Source organism: Ascaphus truei, chromosome 2 (genome assembly GCF_040206685.1).
Source record: "Ascaphus truei isolate aAscTru1 chromosome 2, aAscTru1.hap1, whole genome shotgun sequence".
Classification (NCBI taxonomy): Eukaryota; Metazoa; Chordata; class Amphibia; order Anura; family Ascaphidae; genus Ascaphus; species Ascaphus truei.
In genome coordinates this window covers 121,413,597-121,441,053 of record NC_134484.1, presented here as the reverse complement: position 1 = coordinate 121,441,053, position 27,457 = coordinate 121,413,597, and the positions used below count along the sequence as shown (strand labels likewise).

At 42.4% G+C, this 27,457-nt stretch overlaps 1 protein-coding gene across 18 annotated transcripts in view; it reads left to right on the top strand.

The window, feature by feature from the left end:
* The window catches only part of DTNA (dystrobrevin alpha), a 373,309-nt gene that overhangs the window by 161,502 nt on the left and 184,350 nt on the right, over positions 1–27,457 (top strand). For 9 of the 18 annotated variants that reach the window (XM_075584550.1, XM_075584576.1, XM_075584547.1 and 6 more), the window contains exon 1: positions 15,236–15,260. The exons of 5 other annotated variants lie outside the window; for them this stretch is intronic. In XM_075584550.1, coding sequence (XP_075440665.1) covers positions 15,244–15,260 — 17 coding nt within the window. In that variant the 5' untranslated portion in view covers positions 15,236–15,243. Of the gene's footprint in view, positions 1–15,235; positions 15,261–27,457 lie in introns of those variants that run through there. 4 more of the 18 variants (XM_075584553.1, XM_075584560.1, XM_075584555.1 and 1 more) reach the window with 1 other exon arrangement.

Here is a 27,457-nt window from a genome sequence, read left to right as displayed (position 1 = left end):
ATGCAACCAACAAGCTGGACACACGATTGTATAACGCTGACCTCATATTGGCAGGAAGAGACCACTTACTTTGTCTCCAATATATCCCTAAGGGTACAAGCTTCACTATTTTCAAGGGGATATGAGCAACACACCCTGTGGATATCCTATGCCCAAGAACAATAATTGACTATTATAATGCTCACAAGGGACTGACAGCTCCAGCCCACGATCAATAACCATACACAGGTTAACACCTCTATTTTTCGAGTATACAGCCATACACCTGAATAAAGGCACAGTACAACTAGCAGCTTGGATAAGGAGCAGCAGATCCTGTCTACCCAAAAGGGGCGATTATCACAATAACTGGTTGGAACATCTGCCATTAATAAAACTTTGATGTTCAAGGAAATCACTTCCCCTTTCACTCTCCATTAATGTACTTCACAGCTTCTAAGTACACTTCCCTAAGTGGTATCTGGGATATAACACAATCTCTATGTACACTTGCGCTCTAAAAACGACTTAACGGAGCTTAGTGCGGCCCCTACCTGAGCTATCCTCCACCACCACCAGCAGAGACGTCTGCACAGGAGGGAACAAGGGGGCACCAGTAGAAGCGTGTACACCGCCAACACTTTAGTGCCTCACCATCTCTGAACCAAACAGTATTAACACAGTTGGGATATATATACATTAATATGAAGCTGGACACTTTCAGGACATTTAATATCCGAAAAATAGAGGATATTCATACCTTCAGAACTATTGAAGTTTGATAAGGTATTCGAACCAAACACTACAAAGGCTCTATGAATAGTATTTCTAACAAATACACAGACTAGTGTCCACCACAGGACTCTGTGCATGGTGCTTTTGAGTTTTTTCTGCCTATCACAGCACAATCCTATACTAAGTCCATAGACATAACAACACTATTAAACTCAGAGGATTGTCAATTTTTAACATTGTGTGCTATTTACATGTTATTAAAGTTTTATTTTAACCGTTGTTCGCAGTTTTGTATGGACCATCTGAGAATTAACTATATATAATTATTCTGGTCTGTAGTGCACCTAATAAGGGATTATTTGTGTGGACTGTATGTCTTTGATACAATCCATCAGTCTCACCATATATGGGATCTTATGTTAACAGCTGTTCATCCTATTCTTAAGTGGAAGCTAAAGGTATATATCTATGTCAAGCTCATTTAAATCAATTCAGAATAGACGCACCTCCACTACGCCTGGCAAGTAATTATATTAATGACCCCCACACAAACTCTCTTGCGCCTCTTTTTGGTCAACTCTAAATTAGGGTCGCAAAACCGCCCATTTGTGCCCATGCAAAAAGTAGTAGCAGTTTGGAGATACAGGTACCTAATTTTGCTTCAGAAATGAGTTCACAGTTACAAGTGAGAGGTCTCTTAACTACTTCATTGTTCAAGGGGCAGCATTAAATTACAGGTCTCTCCAGCACGAACTGATTCACCCATTTAATGTTGTTTAAGCGGTTTCCACTTCATTACATTCTGTTGTATTTCCAGCTGCTGATACCGTATATCAATCTCTTTTTAGAAGTCTAGAAGAGCGATTCCAATTAACTGCTCTCTTACTGTATATCCCTATCACTTGTTTAAAGCAGCAATACCTTCCAAAGTGCATTTGTAGCGAAGCTAACCTCCTGATGCAGTCATGTTTTCTAACCATAATCAACTTATTTTTCACGAATTTTTAATGAAGTACATTGAGCTATTTTTCTATTTATTTAACTCAAATTGACTTAAGTAACAAATCGTTCAAGAGCTGTCCAAAAAAAAGTTTGTTTGTTTGTTTTGAGTCAAGCTGTGGTGATAGCTACTTAATGGACCAAGTAATGATTTGACCCCTCAAATAGTTGCTTTATGAAGGTACAGTTTATCAAAACTGTTTTTATTTGTTGTATTAATAGGGCAGGCAATCTGGGCAGCTAAACATTGTCTGGAGCTCATACTGTATGAAAACTGTACATGTACCATTGAAATGGAACTTAAAATCTGCTTTTGCATACTTTGTCCTTTCCTTTAGCTCTAAATCAGAACTCTTCAACTGGTGGCCCTCAGACTCTCTGCTTCTGATCATTTCATTCTAGTTGGTTAGGCTGCTACAGTCTGCACAGTTTTTCACACTGGAACTCACTTGTAAGTCAAGGCAATGAAAATATGTGTGGTCCAAATGTCACAAGTGCTTGGAAAATGTCGAAATCTAAAATTACATTACAATAAGCTTGTGACTTCTCTACTTCTAAATGTTCTCATTTATACAGTCTTGGGAGAAAAGGAGACCAGGGGTCACCATGGGTCACTTTCTCAGACGGGAGAATCATTTAGTGGAAGTCACTCAATTTTATAGGCAGGAACAATCATGTCTGGAGGTTGGCTGACAGCAAAATACCACCCCTGTGGAAGTAGGCATATGAAGTAAAAGCTTGCCATAGTTAACATGGTAGCGAACAAAAACAGGAGCGCAGCTCTCGTGAGATATGTGAAAAGAGAAAAACACAAAATAGTGTAACACAGTGTGACAAAATCATGGATGGTCAATTAACCAGCGTCAAATGCACTCACACATGCCAAATTCTTATCAGTATTAGGAACCAACGGTGGGATACAAGATGATGTTCTTGGTATAGGCAAGGACCAGAATGTAACTCCAGGATGTTTCAACTACTACCCAAGAACAGATCAGACTGATTCCACGTGGAGGTGGCTGAGTGGGGAGGCTGTGTTCATGCTAGTGGAGCCTGTGAGCTCAATACGCTCTTTATCACTCTTTATCAATGTACAATTTGTAAGTACATTGATTTTACTCTTTTCTACTTAGATAAAGTGTTTTACAGAATGATACTATGTTGGCATGTTCTTTTTTTTCATACTTGAAACACCCTGAAGTTATTCTCTGATCCTTGCCTATTTTGGAGTGTGTGAGTGCCTTTGACGCTGGTTAATAGACCATCCATAATTTTGTCACACTGTGTTGCACTATTTTGTGTTTTTCTCTTTTCACATATCTCACGAGAGCTGCGCTCCTGTTTTGTTTTCTGTGTGTTTTTGACCCTGGAAAGATTTTTGGAGCAGCACCTCACATTTATTAAACGGGTTGTATTTTATTTTACCTCTTCGTTTATTTTATCACGAAAATCAAGCCACATTTATCACTTGCACTTTTTTTTGCGATGCAACACTTTCAGTGCATAGTTAATATGGGGCATACTGTAGGTCACATGGTTTCTATTTTTTAGGCGTTTGGTAAAAGCACAACACAATATGAGTGTGGATCTAAGAACAGGTCACAGAAGTAAGGCAGAAGAAAAGTAAAACCTCAATCTTGGGGGGCTCACAAACCAACGATCGATACAAAATGCCTGATGGTGTGAAACTAGAAATGTGAGCACAGGTTTCTAAAATAAAACCAAGGGGTCCCATTGCATATCCTAATATGGCTTGCAGATTACTGAGATCTTTGTTTATATTTTTCTTACAGATAAGGTAATTTAATTAAATCTGTTGGCATGCTACTGCATCAAAGAAGACCCTCTCAGCACGTTGTACAATGCCCATATTTTAAAGTGTGTTTTGAATTTCTATATATTAGTTCTGGAGCATCAAACTATCGATTGCTTTAGAGACCAGACACTGCAGTAGATGTCCGCTGACCATTGCATTTTGTTTCCATTGTAAACTGCTGCTTTGGCCATAAAGAAACTGCTCACAACTGTATGCCCATTAGTAATTGAAAAATACAGGTCACTAACCTACCAAACAGTACAGCATATCGTCTTTAAACTGGCTAAATAGATTTCTCCATGCATATCTACCTCTTTTCTATTTATGTGCAATGTTTGCAGGCTGTGTGTGCACCGCTGTGTATCCCTGCTGTAATTTCATGCTAAATTATTGTTCGTTTCCTAGATCAGACCCGTAACTGCTGTGTGCCAACTCATCTTTGATTCACCAGAAGTATTTGCAAAGCTAGCATTATAGTACCTATTATTTTCATGTATTCTTCCATATGTAAATGTACCTAATATTTCATTATTTGCAACACAGCCATGCTTTACAAATGTATTATCATTGGTATTGCAATGCAATCTCTCTTTTTGTTTTCTTATCTGGCCTGGCAAACGATTACACATCCAGTTATCAAAATCTGTCCTCAACAGGTTGAGAAAACAGTGCATCTTATAACACATGAACAAACCATAAGAAACTAGGACCTAGTGACAGTCAACCTGAAACCGATAACCAAAACGTATGATGAACTGGTTTTCTTAATTTCAATACATGAGTCCAAAGGAGGCACTATTTTTTAACTTGTATCTTAGAAGTTAAATCTCACACATTTCATAGTGGCTTGGGATTAAAACATGGTTGCAATGGTACAGTAGTTTCATATAATATATTTTAAAATAATGGCAAGATTGCACCATGAAACACTGAAAACGACACATTGTTTGTAAAGGATTCTTTTTGTGTTTTTTTTTAACTCAAATGTTTTGATTTCAGCAACAAGACAAGGGAGAAGGCAAAGGGGGATTGGGGGAGGTACCGCAATTTGACATTGGTGAGGTTACAGGGATACTGTTCAAGGGGTAATGCAACAACGTGTGGGTTTTTCTGAATATAGGCTTTTTTTTAGTCTAAAGAAATGTGTCACAAAACAGCTTATCTTCAGCATATAAACATTAAACAAAACCATCAGTCCTTAATGAGGGCTTTTCCCAGTGAGGACAGTTCAAGCCCAGTATACACAAGAGCAAAAGTTCCAATATAAATAGACTTTAGTGCAGTCTTCTCTCCCTCCAGAGTTTCAGCGTGGGTCTCCGGTTCAGACAGGAACCCCAGAACATTGAAAGCTACAGACTTAAGACATTCTAACAAGTCAGCCTGTTCTCAGACTGACATTTTGAAATATATATATATATTTTATATAATATATATATATATATATATATATATTATATATAGTGTATATACACTCAATTTTTATTTATTTTCCATACAAATCAGGAATGGGTACAGAAATAAAAAAAGGAGGGAAGGGGTACAGTGTTAATGTCCGAGGAACTCTAGTATATCGTAGAGATATTCCATTATATTATTCACTACAGGCCTGAATGGTTTCGAGCAGACATCGTCCTCCACCCGGTGCTCAGTTCTAACTCCAGCCGGTCGTGCCTCGATTTTATTATGGTGCAAGTTTCAGTTATTAAATTTCTACCTTTGAAAAGTACAACTTGGGTTTGTCAGCCCTGTGGCTTCTATCCTCTCAGGGGTCTTGGACCTATTCAGTCCCTGATATCAGTATGTGATTGGGGTAGAGCTCCCAGTATCGCTGCTGAATTCTAGCCACGACTGCCAGACCCGAGAATAATTGTGATAGTTATCATTAACTAGACGAGCGAGATTGCTCATCTGGCATGCAAACCATATTTTATTTCTAATTTTAGAGAGGGACGGCACTGTTTGTTTCATCCAGTGGGCTGCTATCGTGCACCTGACAGTCGTGGCTATCTGGGCTATAAATGTATTCACATTTCTGGAGAATATCTCTGAGGGTTTATTCAGCAAATACAGCCACGGGTCTATAACAAATGGTTGAGAGTTCATCCTCTGGATCCATCTGTAGATTACACTCCATACTCGCCTGACTCAGGGGGGATCCCACCACATATGTAAATATGTACCTAGACCTCCACAGACTTTAGGGCAGAGTGCGGAAAAACCAGGGGAAGTCTTAGTCATTCTAATGGGCACATAGTACCATCTGTATAAGATTTGTAGGTGTTTTCTCTTATCGTGGTGCATATTGAGCTACAGCTTCAAATATACTTTCCCAGTCCTCCCTAGAATTTGTTCCCACTGCCTTATGAATTTAGGGTTGCTATTTGATTTTCCATTAGTGTGTGTGTCATATAGGGACAATATTAACCCTTTAGTATACCCTAAGTATTCCCTCCTGTTCCCATGGTAATGTGACGTCATGCGCAGAAGCGGCCAGTGCCGCATGCACATGCGTGGAAGCGGCCAGTGCCGCATGCACATGCGTGGAAGTGGCCAGCGCCGCTTGCACATGAATCTTCTGTATTCAAGGAGTTTGTGAAATAACTTCTTCAGGGAGAAACACCCATTGGCAACCAGAGACTACTGACCTGTTCCCAGGACATTACAATATAATTAAGGTCACCGTCATATTTTCACTTCTTAGCGTATTTGAGTTTTTGAACTAAAGGAAAGTAAATTCCACCTGCAATCACTGGAGAGCAGAGCATTTTTTCTTCCATAGTTAGACTTTGGAAAATGCAGTTGAGCACTTAATGCCCTGATGAACCTTGATATGTCTAAAGCTGCTTTGCTTAACATAATCTTTTTTTCTTTTTTTTTTCAATTAAGTTTTGTGTAATTAGTTAGCAGGTGCAATCAACCCGGTGTGTGACTTACTTAACCGTGCCAAAGACAGAGCTGCAGGTCTAAGTGTAAAACGTCAGGTTTATAGCAAAAAAGCAGGTAAAGCACCCGCTTTCTATCTGCGATAACAAAACTATGTACGTGTAAAATATCAAACGGTGCAAATTATTGCAGGTCCCCCAGTCTGGCAGCACAGGGACTAAAATGTACTGTTAACTCCAATTTCATAGAACTTGCAATGGCCCGGTTATGTTTTGCTCAGAAAATTACTAGTTACACAATGTAAATGACTTAAACGTTTCCCCTGAGAGTGATTTAAACCCAGTAACTTCACCGGAGCTAAAAAATAGTCGTGTTTGTTTCAGGGGAACCCCTAGTTCCCACCCAAATAAAAAAAAGGGAAGGAATGAAAAAGAAAAAACAGTAGGAGTAACTGCTCCTCTAAAGAATAGTCCCATGAGAACTCTCATATTGGCCCCCTAAAACATATCTACAATCCTCTAGGAGCAGTACAGCCACATGAAGTGTGTATTTGTGTTAGATAGATATAACCAAAGAAAAGGTACATGATTTTGTGTGCCTGTCGACCAGGGTTTCCCCAGCATTAGAATGTTGTCCCTTGAATAGTTGAGATGCTGAGGGGTCAATTGAAGAGAACGTTAGATAAGTACCTAGACATCCACATATATAAGTATGTACGCAGGGCCGCTGACAAATTTCCTGGGGCTCAGGACTAGAGCTACGCCCTGGCCCTCCCCCACCATGTCGCCCCCCCCCCCCTCCCCGTGTCGGCAACCTTCCAAGCCCTTCCCTTTAACACCTGTATTTCTCTCCCTCCTCTGCCTCTTACTCTTCCCCCCTCCGTCTCTTACACCCTCTCTCTCTTCTCTCCCCCCCCCCTGCTATCTCTCATTTAGCCCCTCTCACTCAATCCCCATTTTCCTCACACTCATTTCCCCCTCCTCCCCTGGCTACACACAGACACAATAACCCCCAATACACAATACCCCCTCCCACACAATCTCCCCCCAATACACACACTATCCCTCCAAATACAGACAGCACTACACCCCACAGATGTAAACACACCCCCACCAGATACAAACACCACCAGACTCTCCAGATCCAATTAACCCACAAATAAAATTACCCCTCCCCCACAAATATAATTTCCCCTCCCTTTCCACAAATACAATTCCCCCCTCACCACAAATACAATTTCCCATCCCTTTCCACAAATACAATCCCTCCCTCTGCACAACTACAATTACCTTCCCACACACACACAAATACGATTAACCTCTCACACAAGTACTGTACAACTGCCCACCTCTCTCACCCAGTCCCCCACCTCTCTCACCCAACCCCCCATCTCTCATAGAAATGGCTCATCCCTACTCTCCTGGCTCACATGGAGGAAGCCTATGCTCAGTACACAAAAGTTCACAAAATATGACAAGAGAGGGAGTTCTTCCCATACGGGGTCCCCAGGGAATTAAGCACTATAGACATTATCCAGGAAAATAACACAGAATTAACAAAGCCTTTGCACCTCCCTAACGGGCTGAGATTGGTGTAGCTAGGGAAGAGAAAAGAAATGGTACAAACAGTGGAGAGATCAAAGACTGTACAGATTGCAAAGTGTATGTTGTGACTGAGCAATTATCTATGGTGATAAATAAAGCTCCTGTTTGTATGAATAAAGTTCCTGGCACTCTTCATCGCATCTTCGATGCCGAGCCTGCACAAATCCAGCATCCCGACAACCTATCAAAGATTGAGCACAGCCCTCTAAATAGACACTTGATGTAAACTCCTTGGTAGTGTTGTACCGAGTCCTAAAATGTTGTGGGTACCCGGGGAAAATGAGCAATTTTAGCGGGCTGGGTACCCACCAGGTAGCATACACTTACATACAGGTGGAGGGTAAGGAAGACCGCTGCAGAGGGTGAGGAGGACCGCAGAGACATCATAGGAGCAGCGGCAGACATCCTGTGGTGGTGGAAGCAGAAGATGTCCTTGTTCAGCCAGTGAGAGCAGCAGAACACAGCACACAGTTGATGCCGGTGGGAGCCGGGAAACCATGTGACTGGAGCAGGATCGTTCCTATTGGACAGCCAGCTCCTCCCTGGTTGTCCAATAGGAATGCTCCTGCTCCGATCACATGGTTCCCTGGCTCCCACCGGCAACAGCTGTGTGCTCTGTTTCGCTGGTCCCATCGGCTGAATATGGAAGTCTTCTGCCACTGCCACAAGGATGTCTGCCGCTGCTCCCACGATATCGCGGTGGTCCTCCACAGCAGTCTTCCTCACCCTCCACTGCCAGCTGCAGGTAAGTGTTCAAGTCTTCAACTGCTCGGAAATTACCTGGCAACAGTTCCAGACCCCTACTGCTGAGTACGGGTAATTTCCAGGTAGCTGAAAAAGCACCGGATAATTACCCGATAAGGATACAAAGCGGGTTACATACATACTGTCCCGGCACAGCTTATTCAAACTAAAGACACGAGCTGGCCGGGACCGCAGCGGGTCTATTCTCAGGTTTGAAACCGGAGTTTCCCGTGCTTTCCCACGCTTCAATAGATAAGCGCTATGGCGCTTACTATTCAAAGCGCCCGAGGCGCAGGAAAAAACGGCCGAAACCTGGCCATGTTTCAGCCGGAGACAGCCGTGCGGCGCACGCGTTTTTTTAAAAACGCGCCGCTGTCCGAGTTAGATTGAACTCTGCCGCCACTATATATCTACAGTAGCGGAACACTACACAGATGGGCTCTCCCCCCCGTGCTCAACAGGATAGCCCCCCATACCCTACATATCCCACTCAACAGCTAGCCCACATGTAAATCATGACCAGCATGAAGTTGAGACAAACTGTAGGGAAAATCAATATCTGTTTATCTCTGCTATAAATAGACATGTGGAAGTGAAAGTCTAACTATATAATTCTAACTGCCATAGGTTTCATGTAGTTTTGGTTCAGAGAGGCAAATAAAATTGGGTCCAATCAGCAAATATTTCGTGCTAACCTCTATTGCCTGATCCTTACTATTCTTAACCAGTGCCAAGCGCAGGCAAGGGAATCATTAATATGGCAAAGGATTGTTCTTAATGAATGCACAGCAGGCATTGCAAAGCTGTCCTCTACATTCATTGTACATGGCAGACATTGGGCTGGGCACAATACTGTATTTCATGAATAGTGTAAGGGTTTCTATCTTGTAACTGGTGGAAGATTATTTGAGGACTGGAAGTGTACTCAATCACTGCACCATGAGCATGTTTGAGTGAAACAGGCAGGCAGTTTATGCCACATTGATGAGTATATTTGCTTTAGAGTGCCGGGGTTCAGCACCACCAGAGTGCCACTGGACATCCAGGACAGGCGATTGCTCGGCACTGCTGGACATTCATTTGACCACGACCAGGCCCAGGATGACCGATATGGAAGTGGAGGGAGCTCCATCCCGATCTCTCCCTAAAAAACGAGCAAGTGCCTATGACCTTTCTGTTACGTCTTTCTTGCCAGTGCCAATTCTGTGCCAGGTACATGATTAGGGCACTGTAATGGTTAATGTTTTCACTTCAGTTCTTTTTTTAAAGTTTGTCATTAAATTACTTGATGGCAAGTACGTAAGCAGTAATTTGACTTGTTAGCTAACGTCTGTTTTGACTACTGTACTGTATGTATTCATTGCTGTCTAATCAGCACCACAAATGATTCATTTGATTTATGATTCATTTGCTTGAAAGGGCATTAACTAATACAGTAGGCGCATGAAGTAGTATCTAAGGTAACTTCCCTAATGTTTTTTTTTTAATTTATTTGTACTGCACAAAGTATTTGTATAGAAGGATTGCAGGTATTTGCCTCATATTTAATCTGTAGATAAATGTTTTTCCTACACTGCTGGCTGCAACACATTGTAATTATTTTTCTATACATACTGAAGTCCTTTTTTATCAATAAGTACCCTTATTCTTAACTCTCTTGTACACAAGACAGACCTGCAGTGCATTTGGCGTTGACACTGGGGGGATAGGGATCAAAATGGTGCAGTCAGCTCCAGAACACAGAACAAAAATGTGCATTTGTGCCAGATAATCTTTATTAATCTTGCCTCTTTTGGTTCAGATCACTATGGAGCAGAGATGATTGCCACCTAAACCTGGTGGATTTATTTGACACAAGCACTGGGGTTCATTAACCTCCGATACAGTTTAGTGCCCCGAGATCCTGAGCTAACTGCGATTGAATAATAGAATGTAGGATCGCAGTGCGATAACCCAGAATTGAACATTAGTGAATCTCTCCCAGAGGGAGAGGGGGAAAAACAGTTATACACGTAACATTTGATACATCTCATTATAATATTGCTCTAATCATCACCTGTAACCTCTCCCCAAAACCCTCATAGCACAAGGGAAGCCATTTGGCGCAAAATACTTTGATACATTGATGCAGCCACAAAGAGGTCAAATTATGCAATCTGTACCTGTTTTGGGACAGTTTGCAGCATTTGATGCATATCCCTAAGTGACCACCAAAGTAAAGGAGACCCATAACCAAGTCGTGTTACTTTCTTGTGCCATTAAACATTAGATTGTTACATTTTTGGCAGTAGAAATTGGTATGCATGTTGTATTGTATTGTATGTCTTTATTTATATAGCGCCAAAAGTGTACTCAGCGCTTCACAAAGAATACAGTACAGGGAATTTTAAAAATACAATCAGTGCACCATGAACTGGCAGTGGTATATAAATGATTTATACCGAAGGTAGCCAGACTTACTGTTAACAGTGCTATGAGAGTGTGCGGCTGCCGCACGGTCCAGCGGCCGCACCGATTGCAGCCTGTGAATAAAAGCCACAAGCTATATGCCTGGCAGACATATGTTTAGTCTGCAGTGCAGCAGTGATGTGGTTAACTTCAACTGGGAAGCTCATGGCAATTAGTTGAATCCCAGCTGCCTAACCAAGGTGTGTTAAAAACCCCAGGATGTGCACACATGCAGTTAGCTGGTCAGGAGACAGGAGTGAGTTACTGAAGAGATTACTGATATAAGGTCTGTTTGCAAAGTACATGGTTTATGAACTGTCTGGCTGCTGCATGCAAAAGAGTAGCTGCCTTATTTTTGCTCTGTCTACTAAAGAGAACCTTATTTTTGCTCTGTCTGCTAAAGAGAAACTATTTTGCTCTGCCTGCTAAAAAAAAAAGCTATTTTTCTTTTGTTTGCTGATGAGAAGTTATTTGTTTTTGGTGTGCTGTATGTTTTAAGGCTAAAATAAATAAGCCTTATTCAAAGAACCCGCGTGTTTAGTGGCATGTACTCTGCAACATATGGTGTTAGAAGTGGGATTTTCAAAAAGGCCCCTGCAGTTAAAGGGCCACACACACTCACAAGAATGAGAAAAATGGAAGAAGCTTTGAAAGAGTTTTTGTGCGAGCAGACCAGACAGCAGGGACAGCTAATGCAGGAGCAGGCCCGGCTACAAGCAGAGAGAGATGAAAGACTACAGGCAGCATAGGATGAGCGGATGGCCAGGCTGCTGACCCAACTCCAGGGGTCTGCCAATCCAGAACCTGCAAACAGACCCCCGGTTCTCCTGAGGAAAATGGCTCCGAACGAGGATCCAGAGGCTTTTTTTTTTACTGACATTTGAAAGGGTTGCCGAAGCTCAGGGCTGGACTGCAGATCGCTTGGCCACTGCTTTGGCCCCACTCCTCATAGGAGAAGCCCAGGCCTCATATCAGGGCCTCCCTGCAGATCAGGCAATGGACTACCGACAAGTAAAAGCCGCCATACTGGATCGCTTAGGTCTGACCCCACAGACCTACCGGCAGCAGTTCCGGAACATGAAGTACACTGCTAAGGTGAGACCTCGGGTCCTCGCTCAGCAGTTATTGGACTTGTGTACGCGCTGGATACAACCCGAAGAGTGCACTAAGGAGGCAATTCTGGAGCAGGTGGTGTTGGAACAATTCCTACAGATAATACCCCCTTCCGCACGCTCGTGGGTAAAATGCCACGCTGCTGAAACCCTAGCTTTGGCGGTCCGACTCGTGGAGAACTTCCTTGGGGCTGAGGAGCAGGCGAGTGTCCTGTACCCAACGGATCCGACTCCACCAGCACTTGCGGATGCCCAAAGAGGGAGGTCGGATCAAGGGGGAACCTCTGGCCCGTTCATATGCAACCGCCAAGTCCAACAGAAGGAGCAGTCGTTCCAGCAAGAGCGGAGTCCAAATGCTGGTCCCCGCTGAGACCCTCATCCCCTTCATGATGTCGGCTGGTCGCCAAATGAGAGGAACTTCCGAGGACGTCGCCCACAGGACCCACCAGGTGCCTGGTCTTCAGTATCCGGTCCAGCAGAGCACTATCGGCAGCACCCTCCTGCGAGGGAACCCTCTCCATGTTCCGCCTGCGGAGAACAAGGCCACTGGCACGTGGACTGTCCACAGATGGATTGTTACTTCAACAGAACCTTCGCCTCGGCCTTCATTGGAGAAAGTTACAAGCCCTGGCTACTTCTAGCCCAGGTTGGGGAGGAAACCGTCCAGGCCCTTGTAGATTCGGGCTCTGTGAAAACTCTGGTCTTCCAGAAACTGTTATCGCCTAACGTGTGTTCTTTTGACTCCCAATTGAGTATAGAATGTATACACGGCGATGTAAAGCGGTATCCGACTGCCAAAATCCAGCTACAGGTAAAAGGCCAGGAGATCTACCTCAAAGTAGGAGTCGCTCCTTGGCTCCCTGCCCCCGTTGTGCTCGGCCAGGACTGGCCTTTCTTTTCGGACCTAATGGCTACAGTCTCTCACGAGGAGCCTTATTCTATGGCTCAGGAGAACCCTGGCAAACTGTTTCCCTTCTCGACAGACCTTTTTCCCAGTAGACACCGGGTTCAAAAGACTCGGAAGCAAAGACGCTCTGACTACCAGGACTGGTTGCAGAAATCTGGGTCTCAAGGTGACCATTCTAATAGCCAAAAGTCACAAGTGATGACTGGGGATGGCCAGAGGGAGGGGGATATGGGCCCCCGAGATTTACCAGACCTATACCTCCCTGATTTTCACCAGAGGCAAAGGGAAGACCCAGTCCTTGCTAGACAGTATGACAAGGTGGTAAAAATTGATGAGCAAATTTTGAATGCACAGGGGGTGATAGTATTCCCCCATTTTGAGCTATCAAATGATATCCTGTATAGGGTGAATAAGCAGACACAAACAGGGGAGGTCACCAGACAGATATTGGTTCCCAAGGCGTTTGTTAAATATGTGTTCACTCTAGCCCATACTGTTCCTTGGTGTGGTCACCTGGGCAGGGATAAAACATTGGACCGTATTTCATCCTGATTCTATTGGCCAGGGATGCATAGTGATATTGCTAAGTTATGTGCGGCATGTCCGGAGTACCAGCTAACTAGTCCAAAGGGACATAAACCAGCCCCTTTGGTACCTCTACCCTTGGTGTCAGTTCCCTTTGAGAGGATTGGGGTAGACTTGGTAGGACCTCTAGAACCTTCTGCGAAAGGACACAGGTTTATTCTTGTAATAGTTGATAGCAACAAGATATCCTGAGGCGTTCCCCCTGAGAACAGCAAGTAGCCAACAAGTTGTTGGAACTGTTCTCACGTGTTGGACTTCCCCAGGTTATGTTGACAGACCAAGGTACAAATTTTATGGCTAAACTGATGCAGGATGTCTTAAAATTACTAGAGGTCAAGTCTGTTCGGACATCGGTCTACCATCCACAGACTGACGGATTGGTGGAAAGATTTAACCGAACTCTAAAAGGGATGCTGAGGAAATTTGTACATTCAGAGAAGAGAGCCTGGGATGAACGTCTCCCTTTTCTGCTGTTTGCAGTGCGGGAAGTTCCCCAGGCCTCCACGGGATTCTCTCCATTTGAACTGCTGTATGGCCGCCAACCCAGGGGTATCCTAGACCTCCTAAAGGAGTCCTGGGAGGAACAGCGGTCCCCTTCTAAGAATACCCTGCAATATGTACTAGACCTTAGGAAGCGCCTAGATGTGGTAGGCCATTTTGCTAGGGAGAATCTTAGATCAGCCCAGGACAGTCAGGAGAGACATTACAATCAGAATGCTCGCATGAGAGTGTTACACTCGGGAGACCAGGTGATGTTATTATTAGCCAGTTGCGAGAGTAAACTCCTGGCCAAATGGCAGGGCCCATTCGAAGTACTCCGCCGCACGGGTGATGTGGATTACGAGATCGCTCCACCAGGGTCCAGGAAGGGTAAACAAATTTACCATGTGAACTTGCTGAAACCCTGGAAAATGCAGCGATCTCTATTCATCCACCCGGTGGAGGAGGAAACGGACTTGGGTCCTCAGACACGCTATTAGAGAGGGTTTCAGTTCTGCAGAATTTCACAATATAATAATAGGGTTCCTTAACCAAAAAAAGTTGGAAACCACTGGTGTAGAAGATAGGGATGTAGATCTGCCTGGTAGCAAAGGGGTTGAAACAAGGTAACAGTTGAACCTGCATACAACACGTACAAACACTGAAATAGACATCCTTCCACTGCAAGAGAGTGGAGGAGAATACAAAACCTTTGTCATTCTTGCCTACGGGAGCAGACTGATTCAGAATTGCTATGGCAACAGACCACATGATTAGGTGTATTAAATTCCTGTTCTCTGATCACTCTCGGAGCAAGAACCAAAGTTAAAAAAAAAAAAAAGGACGTTTTTTTTATTGTTATTATTGGAGTGGAATGTGACTTTGGACTTTGCGTAACCTCAGATGTTCAGGTTCTGTGTGTGTGCTCTGGAAGGCGAGTGTATGGGTCTGATGCATCAGAATGTCAGGTAAGCATTGCTTTGCAGAACGCTGGTCATCTATCTGTATACACACATGCCTACACAGTATTTAAACCGTTATTTGTTACCTGTTATAATGCAGTGTTAAATATGCAATTTGTGATAGTTTATATTCTAATTGTTGGGATCCTATTTTAACAGATGTTGCTGTGTGATTCTTTCTTTTTTAGTTTCCAAGATAACATCTGTTCTTGTAATTTTGGGTGGCATGTAAACAGTGCGGCTTTCTCCCCAAGAAGATTCCTGCCTTACTATTTAATAATTAAAATTAATTTAAGAATCTCAAAGGGCAAATACAACAATAGCAGTTGCCGTGTGCTATAAGAATACTTTTTTATTTTATTTAAATGTCTCCTGTGGGCATTACACCATTAAACACAGTTTTATTTTCTGAGCATTTCCGGAATTATTTACTGCTATTTAGCATAATGCAGAATCAGTGAACATTTGACACTACGGTACCACTATTATAACAGCAGTCCTGGCGACACTTTTGTTGTTGCATAGTTCTTGTAAGAGCCTTCATTACGCGGTGGTTGAATAAGCAGAACAGTATACACTACGGTCTATAATATTTGATATGCACAGATTTTAGTGGCACTTGTCTCTCCTTTCCTTTTGGGGGGAAGTAAGGCAGGCTTTAGAACAGCTAATGTATTTGATATGCTCAATACCAAACGTAATCAGACTGGCCAATGATGTGTAAGCGGTGACTGAAAGAAGATGCTGATGAGTGTAAAATGCCTGCTGGTGCTCCTAGTTAATCATTTACACAGACAAAAGCTGCTGAAAACAATTAATACTGACAATGGATTAACCTGTGCAGTGGTAGTGTTACCACATCATGTAATATCTGCTGCCATGCAAACACAATATACATTGCTTATTAGTACAGGAACATGTGCTTTATCTATTTAAAAGTACAATCTGTGATGCATTATTTATGTTTAAATACTATTTTTGTCGTCAGCTATTACAGTGATTTTCTGTATCATTTTAAAGCTTTCCTTTTCTGGGTGTTTCGGGAGCTTATACAATATGAATATTGGCTGAATGTGTCAAACTGTGTTTTTCTCCTCCTCTAGGAGACCCTCAGTCAGATCAGGGTTCAGGATTAAACAGTGATTTACGCACTTAGATCTCTTGTGAATATGTAATTGGTGGATTATTCCCTATACATTGCCTGTCTGACGTTCCCCATGGAGAGTGAGTGGAATATATGGTACTCAGCATCATCACCACACTTTGTCCCAGATCCACAAAAGGGTGCTAAACTGTAGCACGCTTTTACTCCCATTCATATGAATGGGTGCTGAGGCGTTCTAAAGCTTAGCACCCTTTTGTTGATCTGGTCCTTTGACCCCTAGCTAAGAAATGCATATGTCTTCTGTTTCTCCTCATTCAAAAATGTTGTAAACTCTCATTGCAAGATTTCCCACCCTACCTAATCCGTGGGATTTTTGTGGCCTGCAGGGTTTTAACTGCATGCACATATAATCCTTGCAATCTTGGTTTAGTTGTCGAAAACATTGGTACATTGGATCTTATGCTCAAGTACAGCTAAGACAAAAGAAACAGCGCAAAAAACCTCATAGTGTAGTATGTAAAAAAAATATATTAGGGTATAACAGGTGAGTATTGCACGTACATCAGTTAAAATATTTACTAGCAGTATATGGACATGTTACCAATCAGCAACAGATGGGGTGTGATGGTCACCAGATGGATTTTCTTCTCCTCTCACGTCCCCCTTAAATGCTCTCTGCACGGATCAGACCGCCGTGATGTAAGGCAACAGCCCCACGACGTGGACACAGGAACCGGATCGAATTCGTCTGTCCCACGGTGTACTCACGGCAGCTGTTGCAGGGAAGCAGGCTCTCACTCACTGGCTTTCCGGCGTCTGTCTGCACGTGCGGCATCCACTTCGGGCGCACGTCAATGACGTCATCAAGTGGCGCCAAACATTTGACAGTCTCGGCCGGTCAGGGGAGCAGCGGGAGTATAACGTAGATGGAACCAAATAACAGATAGAGTAAAGTCGCACAGCGGGTAGTGCTAGAAATGCGCCCTCTTATCCAACGCGTTTCGTACTTTGAGTGTACTTCGTCCTTTTGCTCAAGTACAGCTGGAAGTTAAAGCAGTGATTATTGGCTGGAAAACTGGTGGGAGGCTATACTACTGTGCATGTTAAGTTATTGTTATATTTCTTGTGACGGATTAGATTTAGGGGCAATGTTTTGTAAAACAGATAATGTTTGGCTAAAGTATCCTCTATCATCTATCATCAATTAGTGGCCTTGTATAAACAGTTTGTCTTCAGTATAGATTTTGAATAAATTAATTTGTACAGATTGATTTTTCAATTTATGCCACCTTAACTCTTACTCTAGTACCTGTATGCACAAAAATAAAAAATATCGAAACATAAATCCTCATGAGTTTTGCCATGTTCCTCTTTTTAGCATAAAATCTGAAATAAGATGTTTAATGTATCTCATTTTTATTTGGATAATTTGTACGTGTTCTACAGTAGCTCTAGAGATCTAACATGAGGTCCCCCTAGGCTTTCAGATATATTTAAAACATATTTATAGTCACAGAAACACAATGTGCACATGGATTTGTACAATTCGCCAAATGCGGCACTTTTATCTTAAAATGTCCAAGAATTTTGAATGCTTTTGACTAGGCTGGCAAATCTTGGTAATTTTTAATCTCCGAATAAGATACTGGCCAATGCCCTTATTTTATTTGGGGTTTTCTTTATACTGTACTAGTTGAAGACATTCCCACACTGTGGAAAAGTCACTAAACTCAGCATATTAAAGCAGCAAAACATGTGAAATGTTATGGGGGTGGGTGGGTTAAATCTGGACTGTAGTTTTAGATAATACTGTATTTTTAAAATGATTATAATTCAACACTTAATGCCATTTTATTGAGTTTTAAAGCATCCTTTGATTTCTATAGCAGGGTTTAGTCCACCTCCCAAGCAGTGCAAGATCTTTGCAACACTTTCCTGTTTGTGATCATTTGTTGCCAATATTCCCAGCAGTTTGAACTATAAACTGTAACAATAGATAATGTTACCATAGTAATATAAGGATACATTGTAGCTGCTGAGTTACACTGACTGATGGAGTCATTATGTTTGTCACACAATCAAGATTTATAACAGGAGCACTAAACGATTGCCATTTTAGGTAAGAATGTAGAATTATACATTGCCACATGCTTTACACACACAAATAACGGCCGTTCTATACTGTGTGCGGCCGTGCGCGTGCATGTGCGAACGTGCGTGCACGTGCCGCATGCTTTTCGTGTGTATGCTGTGTGTGTCTGTGTGTATGTGTATGTGTGTGTAGAGATTGTGAGTTATGCATTAAATAATATTTTTAAAATAAAAAAAATGTTGTAATAAAAATAATTTTTATTTATTTAACTTTGACACATACACACACACAAAAGAAAAACCCGGCGCCTTACAAGTCCATACGTATGAGTTTTTAAAGTCCAAAAACATGAAGGAAGTGTCCCAAATTCTTCTAATCCTGTGCTTCCAGATGATTGGATGGTGTTACGGCCGTGCGTTCCGTGATATGTGAATTAAACACAAAAAAAGATCATAGTGCAACAATGCTGACAAATGAACATGAAACAGACATTAGCAAACAAGAGACACTGACAGATGACTAACAAGACATACAATACAATACATAACAGATAAGACAAAATGGCAAGGCTGAAAATATGAAAAAGCTAATTTAATACAAATAAAAAACAATAAAATTGCTAATATGCGGGTGACTGTGAGACCGCTGGTCCGGTAGGTTAAAACCAGGACCCTACTCACAAGATGTTGGACGTAAACAGGCACTAATATCGACCGCAGTGAGGTATCAACTTGTCCTCTGGTGTCACCGGAGTGTTCGTGGATGCACTCCAGTGCTGTCCCGCGTTCCTGGGGCGGATGCTCCGACACTGGGGGGTCGGACCTTGAGGTAGAAGCCTCTTCCTGCTTAATGGTGCGATGTGAGCCTGTCGCGCTGCTAACGTCAGTCCCGTCGAGTATAGCTATGAACTCTGACCCTATGCGTTTCGTGCGCTTGCGCGTCACTTCTTCTGGGGATGTGGGCCTGAAGCACATTCAGTCACTCACCCACCCAGTCAGTCACTCACCCACCCAGTCAGTCACCCAGGCACGCAGTCACCTGTCTTTTGTTGAAAATATAAAAATAAACAGGTTGCATTGTAATGTTTTTTTCTGTATCACAATAAGAAAACAGTTAAGTAAAAGTTGCGCACTAAAAAATATTTTTTTGTGGTAGGTGCCCTATGGGTTAGGGGGGAAGGGGACTGCTCCTTTCATTTGTCCTGGGTCCCATGATTTCTGTTGGCGGCCCTGCTCATGAGATTGGGCCCATAACCGCTTCTCCGAAGGTGTTGGAAGTTGGTTTTGTGTGTGTCTGGTTCGTTTCTTGGAAATGAAACTAACTGTCTCTTTCTTTTGTGTTATTTTCTATATATCCCAATCACAGCGATCTTCTCTGCATACTGCTTGCCCGTACCACCTGTACAGTGAGCCGTGGGAATAGCTATATTCTAGGCCAGGGGTTTTCAACTTTTTGGGGTTAAAGAACCCTATAATTATTTTGTGAAATTCTGAGGAACCCCAACCCTCTCTAATAGAATTTCTGCGATCAGATGCATTGTAAGGAACCCCAACCCTCTCTAATAGTGCGTCTGAGATCAGATGCATTGTAAGGAACCCCAACCCTCTCTAAAAGCGTGTATGAGATCAGATGCATTGTAAGGAACCCCAACCCTCTCTAAAAGCGTGTATGAGATCAGATGCATTGTAAGGAACCCCAACCCTCTCTAATAGTGCGTCTGAGATCAGATGCATTGTAAGGAACCCCAACCCTCTCTAAAAGCGTGTATTGGATCAGATGCATTGTAAGGAACCCCAACCCTCTCTAATAGTGCGTCTGAGATCAGATGCATTGTAAGGAACCCCAACCCTCTCTAATAGCGCGTCTGAGATCAGATGTATTGTAATGAACCCCAACCCTCTCTAATAGCGCGTCTGATATCAGATGCATTGTAAGGAACCCCGCTGCGGATTTAAAGATCCGCTGTTCCTAAGCACTTACCTGTGGCAGCCGCCTCCTTGTTGCCTCCCTCCTTCTCCTTCCGATTTGCAGCATCAAAAGACATGGTGTTGCATTGCCATGGTAATGCAACATCATTTGATGACACGACATCACGTTGCCATGGCAACGAGATGCTGTGTGCCGTCACTGTGGTGACGTTCGCAGCAGCATTTGACGCTGCAAATCGGAAGAAGGAGGGCGACAGCAAGGAGGCGGCCACCACATGTAAGTGCCTTCCCATCAGGCCTGATAGGAAGCGCAGCATCTGTATATGGGGGCGGACATTTTTCCCACACCAAAATGTTGCCGCCCCAGGATATTGTTTGCCGGGCATAATGGGAAATCCGCCACTGAAGGAACTCCAATGCTATCTAATAACGCATCTGATATCAGATGCATTGTAAGAAACCAACACTCTGTAATAGCGTGTTTGAGATCTGATGCATTGTAAGTTCTTCTGTATTTAGTACAATTTTCAAACGACCTGAAAATTGCAGGGAACCCTTTAGGGATGTCATGGAACCCAAGGGTTCCTAGGAGTCCCTGTGGAAAAATACTGTTCTAAGCAGGTGCAGGTAATTGGCTTTAAGCCGGTAACCTGCAATACAACAAAACGGTGACATAAATCTTTCAGGGGTTTTTGATATTTTGGGTAATTGCCGCTTCTCAAAAATCACTAGATCCTTGTTCACTGATAAAATGATTTGCTCGTCTACCTGCAGTACACAGGTTCCCACATCTGTCTCCAGTCTGTCTGTGTGTCTGCCAGTAAACATTCAAGTGTGAAAGCACAATTCATCTGCAATTGTTGCACAAACTCATTCGGTGGAGCCTTTATATCGTTTACTCGGTCAAGGTTTAGTAGAGTCATTTTTTAAGACTATAAAAATAAGTCATGTGTTGCTTTTATCTCCTAAAGCTGATTGTTTACAGTTTTTGCAGTCTGAGGAAGGCCAAAACCGTCCATATAATACTCATGAATCCACCGAACCCTCAATGAAACTACAGATTAGGTATCATTGTGACAACTGTACATCTTTATCGCTCACTCACCGAAGAGCTCAGGTTGTAAGTATAGTAAATACATTGGCATCTGTAATCTCCCACACCAGGATATACTGTATGTAGAGGAGTTAAGTGGAGGACTTGGAAAGATATTTGCAATTGTGAGGTGGGCTGGTATAACAATAATCTTACAGAATATTAGAAAAGGTTCTTGTGCAAGTAATCTAAAGGGCAATGCTATGTAGCAGGTCAAAACATTACCTGTGTTATCGACTTGGATGACTTAAGTACTGAATAATTCACTAATATATACACACACACATATACTGTGTGTATTACAGTACATACTAAAAAAAATAAAGGCAGCACTGACCTATATACATGACAAAATGTATATAATCAAGTGCAAACAGTGAACGTTAATTAATATGTGCACTGAAATATTGAAAATATATAGTTATATATTTATATATATATATACATTTATTTTTATTTTTAAATGTTAATTTTTTTTTCTTTATAACATGTTTTACCAGGAAATAATAATGTAGTGCCCACGGCTATTCTAACAAAAACCAGAGGCAATCGCCAAAAAGACCCAGGTACACCCAAGTACATGCTGGATACATGCCGTAAACTTGCCTTAAACTAGACCCAGAATTTCTGCATTGATTAATGGCCCATCAGATTAACAGCGGGGTCCCTGGCAGTCCCTAAATGTAACCGGGCTAGTTTAAGGCAAGGTTTAGAATACTCGTGGTCTCGTCTTTACATTGAGGGTTACCTCTAGTTTTGAAGTATGTCCTGGGCACAGAGTTATGATAACAAATACACAGTTACAATAAGTGAGCAGGGTTATACATTATGTATAAAGACATTGCATGAACAGTTTAACATATTTTATCTTTTAGGCGTATTACACAGTTAAAGACCAGATTATAATGTGAGACAGCTTTAGTTTTGAAAGAACTTAGACTGGTGGCAGCTTTGACAGTCTCGGGCAGATTGTTCCAGTTTTGGGGTGCACGGTAAGGGAAGGAGGAGCGGCCGGATACTTTGCTGAACCTTGGGACCATGAACAGTCTTTTGAAGTCAGATCTCAGATGATAGGTGCTGCATGTGGTAGGGGTGAGGAGCTTGTTCAGATAGATGGGTAGCTTGCCCAGAAAGTATTTGAAGGCAAGACAGGAAAGATGAACTTTACGCCTAGACTCAAGTGATGACCAATCTAGTTCTTTGAGCATTTCGCAGTGATGTGTGTTATAGTTACATTGTAGTACAACGCGGATATTGAGTTGTAGAGGGTGTCTAGTTTGCTAAGGTGAGTTTGGGGTGCTGTACCATACACTATGTCCCCATAGTCTATAATTGGATTTAGCATCTGCGGTATATAAACATATGCAATACAATCGTAATAACCTTATAAAATTGTGGAAATAAATCACATACAGTAATACACGTAAAACAGATGTGAATAATGCAACCCAGTCCCAGTGAAAGTTGTGGATCAAAATGGATCTTAGGCGAGGAAGTCCAACAACAGATGATCTAGTAGGTTGACGAAACTTAACTGCAGCTTCTGAAAGTAATGACATCACCGAGAATAATCTGAAAAGAGAACAAGAAGCGCAGGCTCCATAGCGTGACTGTTTAAAAATGATTTAATATAAAAATATAAAAAAAACAGTCGACAGGAATTACATTCACAAGTGGAACATTATAAAATGCATGTTAGAGTAACAACCCTGCAGCACAGAATGCCCAGCTCACAGGAATATACTGTATATATATATATATATATCACTATATTTTTATTTCTTGGCTTTTTCTAGCAACGGCAACGCAAGTTTCCACTTAAGAATATAATCGGCATTGTTTGAAAGGGTTTTTTTCAATGTAAATTCCTAAAGTGTGTTCTAAATCCAACATGGATATGCAGTGATTTTGCTTTCATCTGCATTGCAGTTTTCAGAAGCTAACCTCATAGGGTTCATTTTATTAATTGATCTTGGATAACTGTGGCCCCATGTGAGAATTTTAGCATGTGCACAGAGTTTTAGATTCACAAATTGATTAAAAAGCTTTGCAAATATAGCAAAACGAAATTAATGACTATTACAAGCGGGACAAGCTTTCTGTAATGATATACGGCCTCATGCAGTAAGCAGCGATAAGCCACTTATCGCCAAAAAAAGTTTACTGCTGTTCAGTAAGCTCCGATAAGTCTGCGATAAGAGAGCTTTTCGCAATTTTTTTTTGGCGAAAAAAAAATTGCCAAACGCGCGGCGAGAAGCAACTTATTGCTGCTTATTGCCAGCTTGTCAAACTCGCTCTATTCTAGTAACCCCGATTAGCTTATCGAGGCTAATCGCCGCTCTAGAATGGAGATTTCCTCTCCAAATCGTCTCGCTTAGAAAAAAAATACATTTTTACTGCATCGAATTGATGCCGGGAGACTCCGGAGCTGATACCCATTAATATCACCACCGGAGACCCCCGGCATGAATCTGATGCATGAAAAATGCATTTACAGGCAACTTCATTACCATAGCAGCTAACCACTAAGGCAATGAAGGAGTTAACCACCAGTGCCATGCTTATTGTGGGTAGCGGGGGTGGGTGAAGGGGGTATTTGGTCATTGGTGGGGGTTTAGGCCTTGCAGGGGGGTTGCGGGTGTAGTTAACCCCTTCATTACCTTAGCAGTTAATACCGCTATGGTAATGAAGGGGTTAACCCCGCCCGCTACCCACCCGGTAGGCCTAAACACCCATCTTTAGGGCCACTGCCCCTTTACCCATCCCCACTACCCACAATAAACAAAAATACACAGAACAGCCCTACTACCCACTTCCTAGGCCACCAATAATCTTTACAATATGTAATATACCCAAATACACAACCCACCCACCCCCACCCCATAACAGGGCCTGTAACTCAGGAAGCAGGGGGCACCTGGACCTGAAATCAATGCGGTTCAGCTCCGAAGACCCCCTGCTACAATACTGTATTATTAAAATAAAATAGAAGACCCACGATCGCCTGTTCGAGGCGCGCAGGTAGAGTGACTGATTCAGGCTCTCTCTTACTGCCAGGGTTGCCACCTTCTACTGAAGTCCAACCCGGAGAAAAAGAAAAAAAAATCCCTTACTTGGTGCGGCGGCGGCGGCTCCTGGCATCCTGTTGCAACTGCCCCTCCAACTGCAGTGAACATGGCAGGGCTGCGGCAAATGTTGCCACGTTGCCATGACAACGGGATGCTACGTGACATCATAGCGCTACGCGGCGTCACGTTGCCATGTAGCATCATGATGTCACTTAGTGCCCCGTTGTCATGTCAACGCGGCATCATTTGATGTTGCGCAGCCATGTTGACTGCAGTTGGAGGGGGAATTGCAGGAGAATGCCGGAGACGTTGCCGCACCCCGCCACCACACGGAGATTGACAGTTTAAACCCGTAGCCTGGAGGTAAGTGCCCGAAACCTGTAGTCTCCGGTTCATACCCGGAGAGGTGGCAACCCTGCTCACTGCGCGTCTCTTACAGACAGGTAGAACCCGGTAGGATTCACACAGCAGGGACCCCCGTTGTGTTAATCCGATGGGCCATTAGTCTGCTGTGGACATCTCACTGAGTTTTCGGCAAATTGGCAGTGAGTTTGGAAGGTGATGTGGTCGAATACCGGTGGCTGCCTCTGTAGCAACCATTTACAAAGTCACACCCCCTTCCTCTTCTGAAACAGGCTTTGGCACACCCCTTTTTGAGCCCTCCCCTCTTTCTAGCAGTGCACCAATTGTATCTAGTGACTGCCTGGGCACATAATCTTCCTAAACTGATTACTTATCATTGTGTGGATTGTGTTGATGCACATATTAAAGAGAAAAAAAAAATTAATAAAAAAAAAGAAACGGCAGCTTGGACTGCTGCTTTAAAGCCATGTAGTATGTAATTAGATATGGGCACATTTTTCACCAAAACTGGGCAACTATTCAAAAAATTTCAAGCTAGAAACACGACTTTCGCATCAAAAATTAATACTTTAAAAAAAAAAAAACAATTAGAAAACCATGGGAAAAATAGTTGAAAATTCAGGATTTCCCAAAAAATATTGGCACATTTTTTGCTTTTTTTCAAGAATAAAAAAAAAGGCAAATCTAATATCACCACATTTGCTTCTATGTGTACCACCACTACAATATGGAAATCCCTCCTACAACATCTAACAGAGATAATAAGAAGCACTGAAGGATCATGTGCCAGGCATGTTCGGCACAGCTTTGCATGTTGACATACAGTATCTGTCTCGCTCGCCCGGCTAGTTCTAGAGAATGACGTTCTTTCTGATAGAATAGCCGTGTGCATAATGTAGTAGTGCTAAACCTGTGGGGCTCTCATAAAGATGTCTCTCTTAGTGGTTTGAGCGCCTTGTTATACAGTAGCTTGTATACATTGGAAGGTAGAGGTGCTTCATGTTCATGAGATTAAGGCGGAGTGCTAATATCAGATACTCTTTTTGCGTAGAAAAAGGTTAATATTCCCATAATACAATATCTGTACACAAGAGTATAATACATGTACTGTAAGTTGCTGTGAAAGTCAATTGGGCTTATTCTGGTAGCTTTTGCATGTTCAGAAGTCGTGGGATGAAATGTGTGGGAAAAAAAGTATTCTCTATTGCAAATCGCATCATTTAAACCGCATCTATAAAAAGTGACAACCCGCGCGGTTTAACACGCAATTTGCCCGGATTGTACGGTGAGGAGCAAGCTCTTTTTTCAGCACAGGCATCTCTCCCTAATTTGGAGATAGGTTTGAGAGGACATGTATACAACTGGTAACACTAATAAAGAAGAACTCCTACCCCCCCCCCCCCCACATGCCCAAAATGCTCATAGCAAATAGCAAAAAATACAGAAATATTTGAAAAGACTCAAATAAATAAATAATCTATGCACACTTACAGATTCAACGTTACAGGCAAAGTAACCAAAAGACTGAATGAATGAATATTTTTTTTATTACGTGTTAAGGATTTTGTTATGTTTTTCCTTTTGGTTTGTGTTTAATGTTTTGATATACATCTTGCCGTGATTTTTTTCTGCCTGGTCAGAGGTGATTTAGATGCAGAAGGGCCACAAGCTTACCGTCATTTCCATTTGTTCTACATTAAAAATAATTATATTGAAACATTTTGCCAGCATTTCTGACATCAATGCCACATACATTTATGTTACATTGCAAGTGAGGTTCAGCAGGAAAAATTGCCATGAACAGAGTCCAAGGGCCACATCTAGGCTCCTTGTGGGCCCTGCTGTACATTTTTAGCAGCTTTTAGGGTGACAGTATTTTAGATATTCAACCCGCTATTTTGCTTCTCTCAACAGCTTAGAGCAGACACGTGCTGCGTTTCTATTTATAAATAAATAAATGTCAACAACCACTTCCTCCCCCTCCATTTCTCTCTTTTGGCCCCGCCACCCCGTATCTCTCTTTTCCACTCCCTCCCCCATGTCTCTCCTTCACTCCCATAGAGAAACACACAAACACCCAATGGCTGGAGGTAGAAATTGCAGCTGCAGACCCTGCTTTTCTCTCTGATCCCAGCGAAACTGGGACATAGCGAGAGGTAGCTGGTACACAGGACAGTAGCATCAAAACCAGGACATCTGGTCAGCCTATCAATACAAAAATCTTTGTAAATTGTTCTTCGGCAATATAATCGTAGATCTCTCAAATATTTTCATGTCATTAGTGATCTCTGGTTGTGATGAAAGCCTTCCTATAAACCCTACGCCTTCTAAAAGTAGGACAGCAGCTTCTCAAGTAAACTAATTCAATGAAATTCACCTTTCATAAAAATCCATCATGCCTAATTTGTAGGAAAGAAGAAATGTAGTTACTAAAGATTGGATAGAAAATGACTGAAGTAAGGAATCGGTAATTGGCACTATTGAAAATGCTGAAATACAGCATTATGGAAATGGGAAGTCCCTTAATTTTGATGATTTAGGTCTTTATACTGCA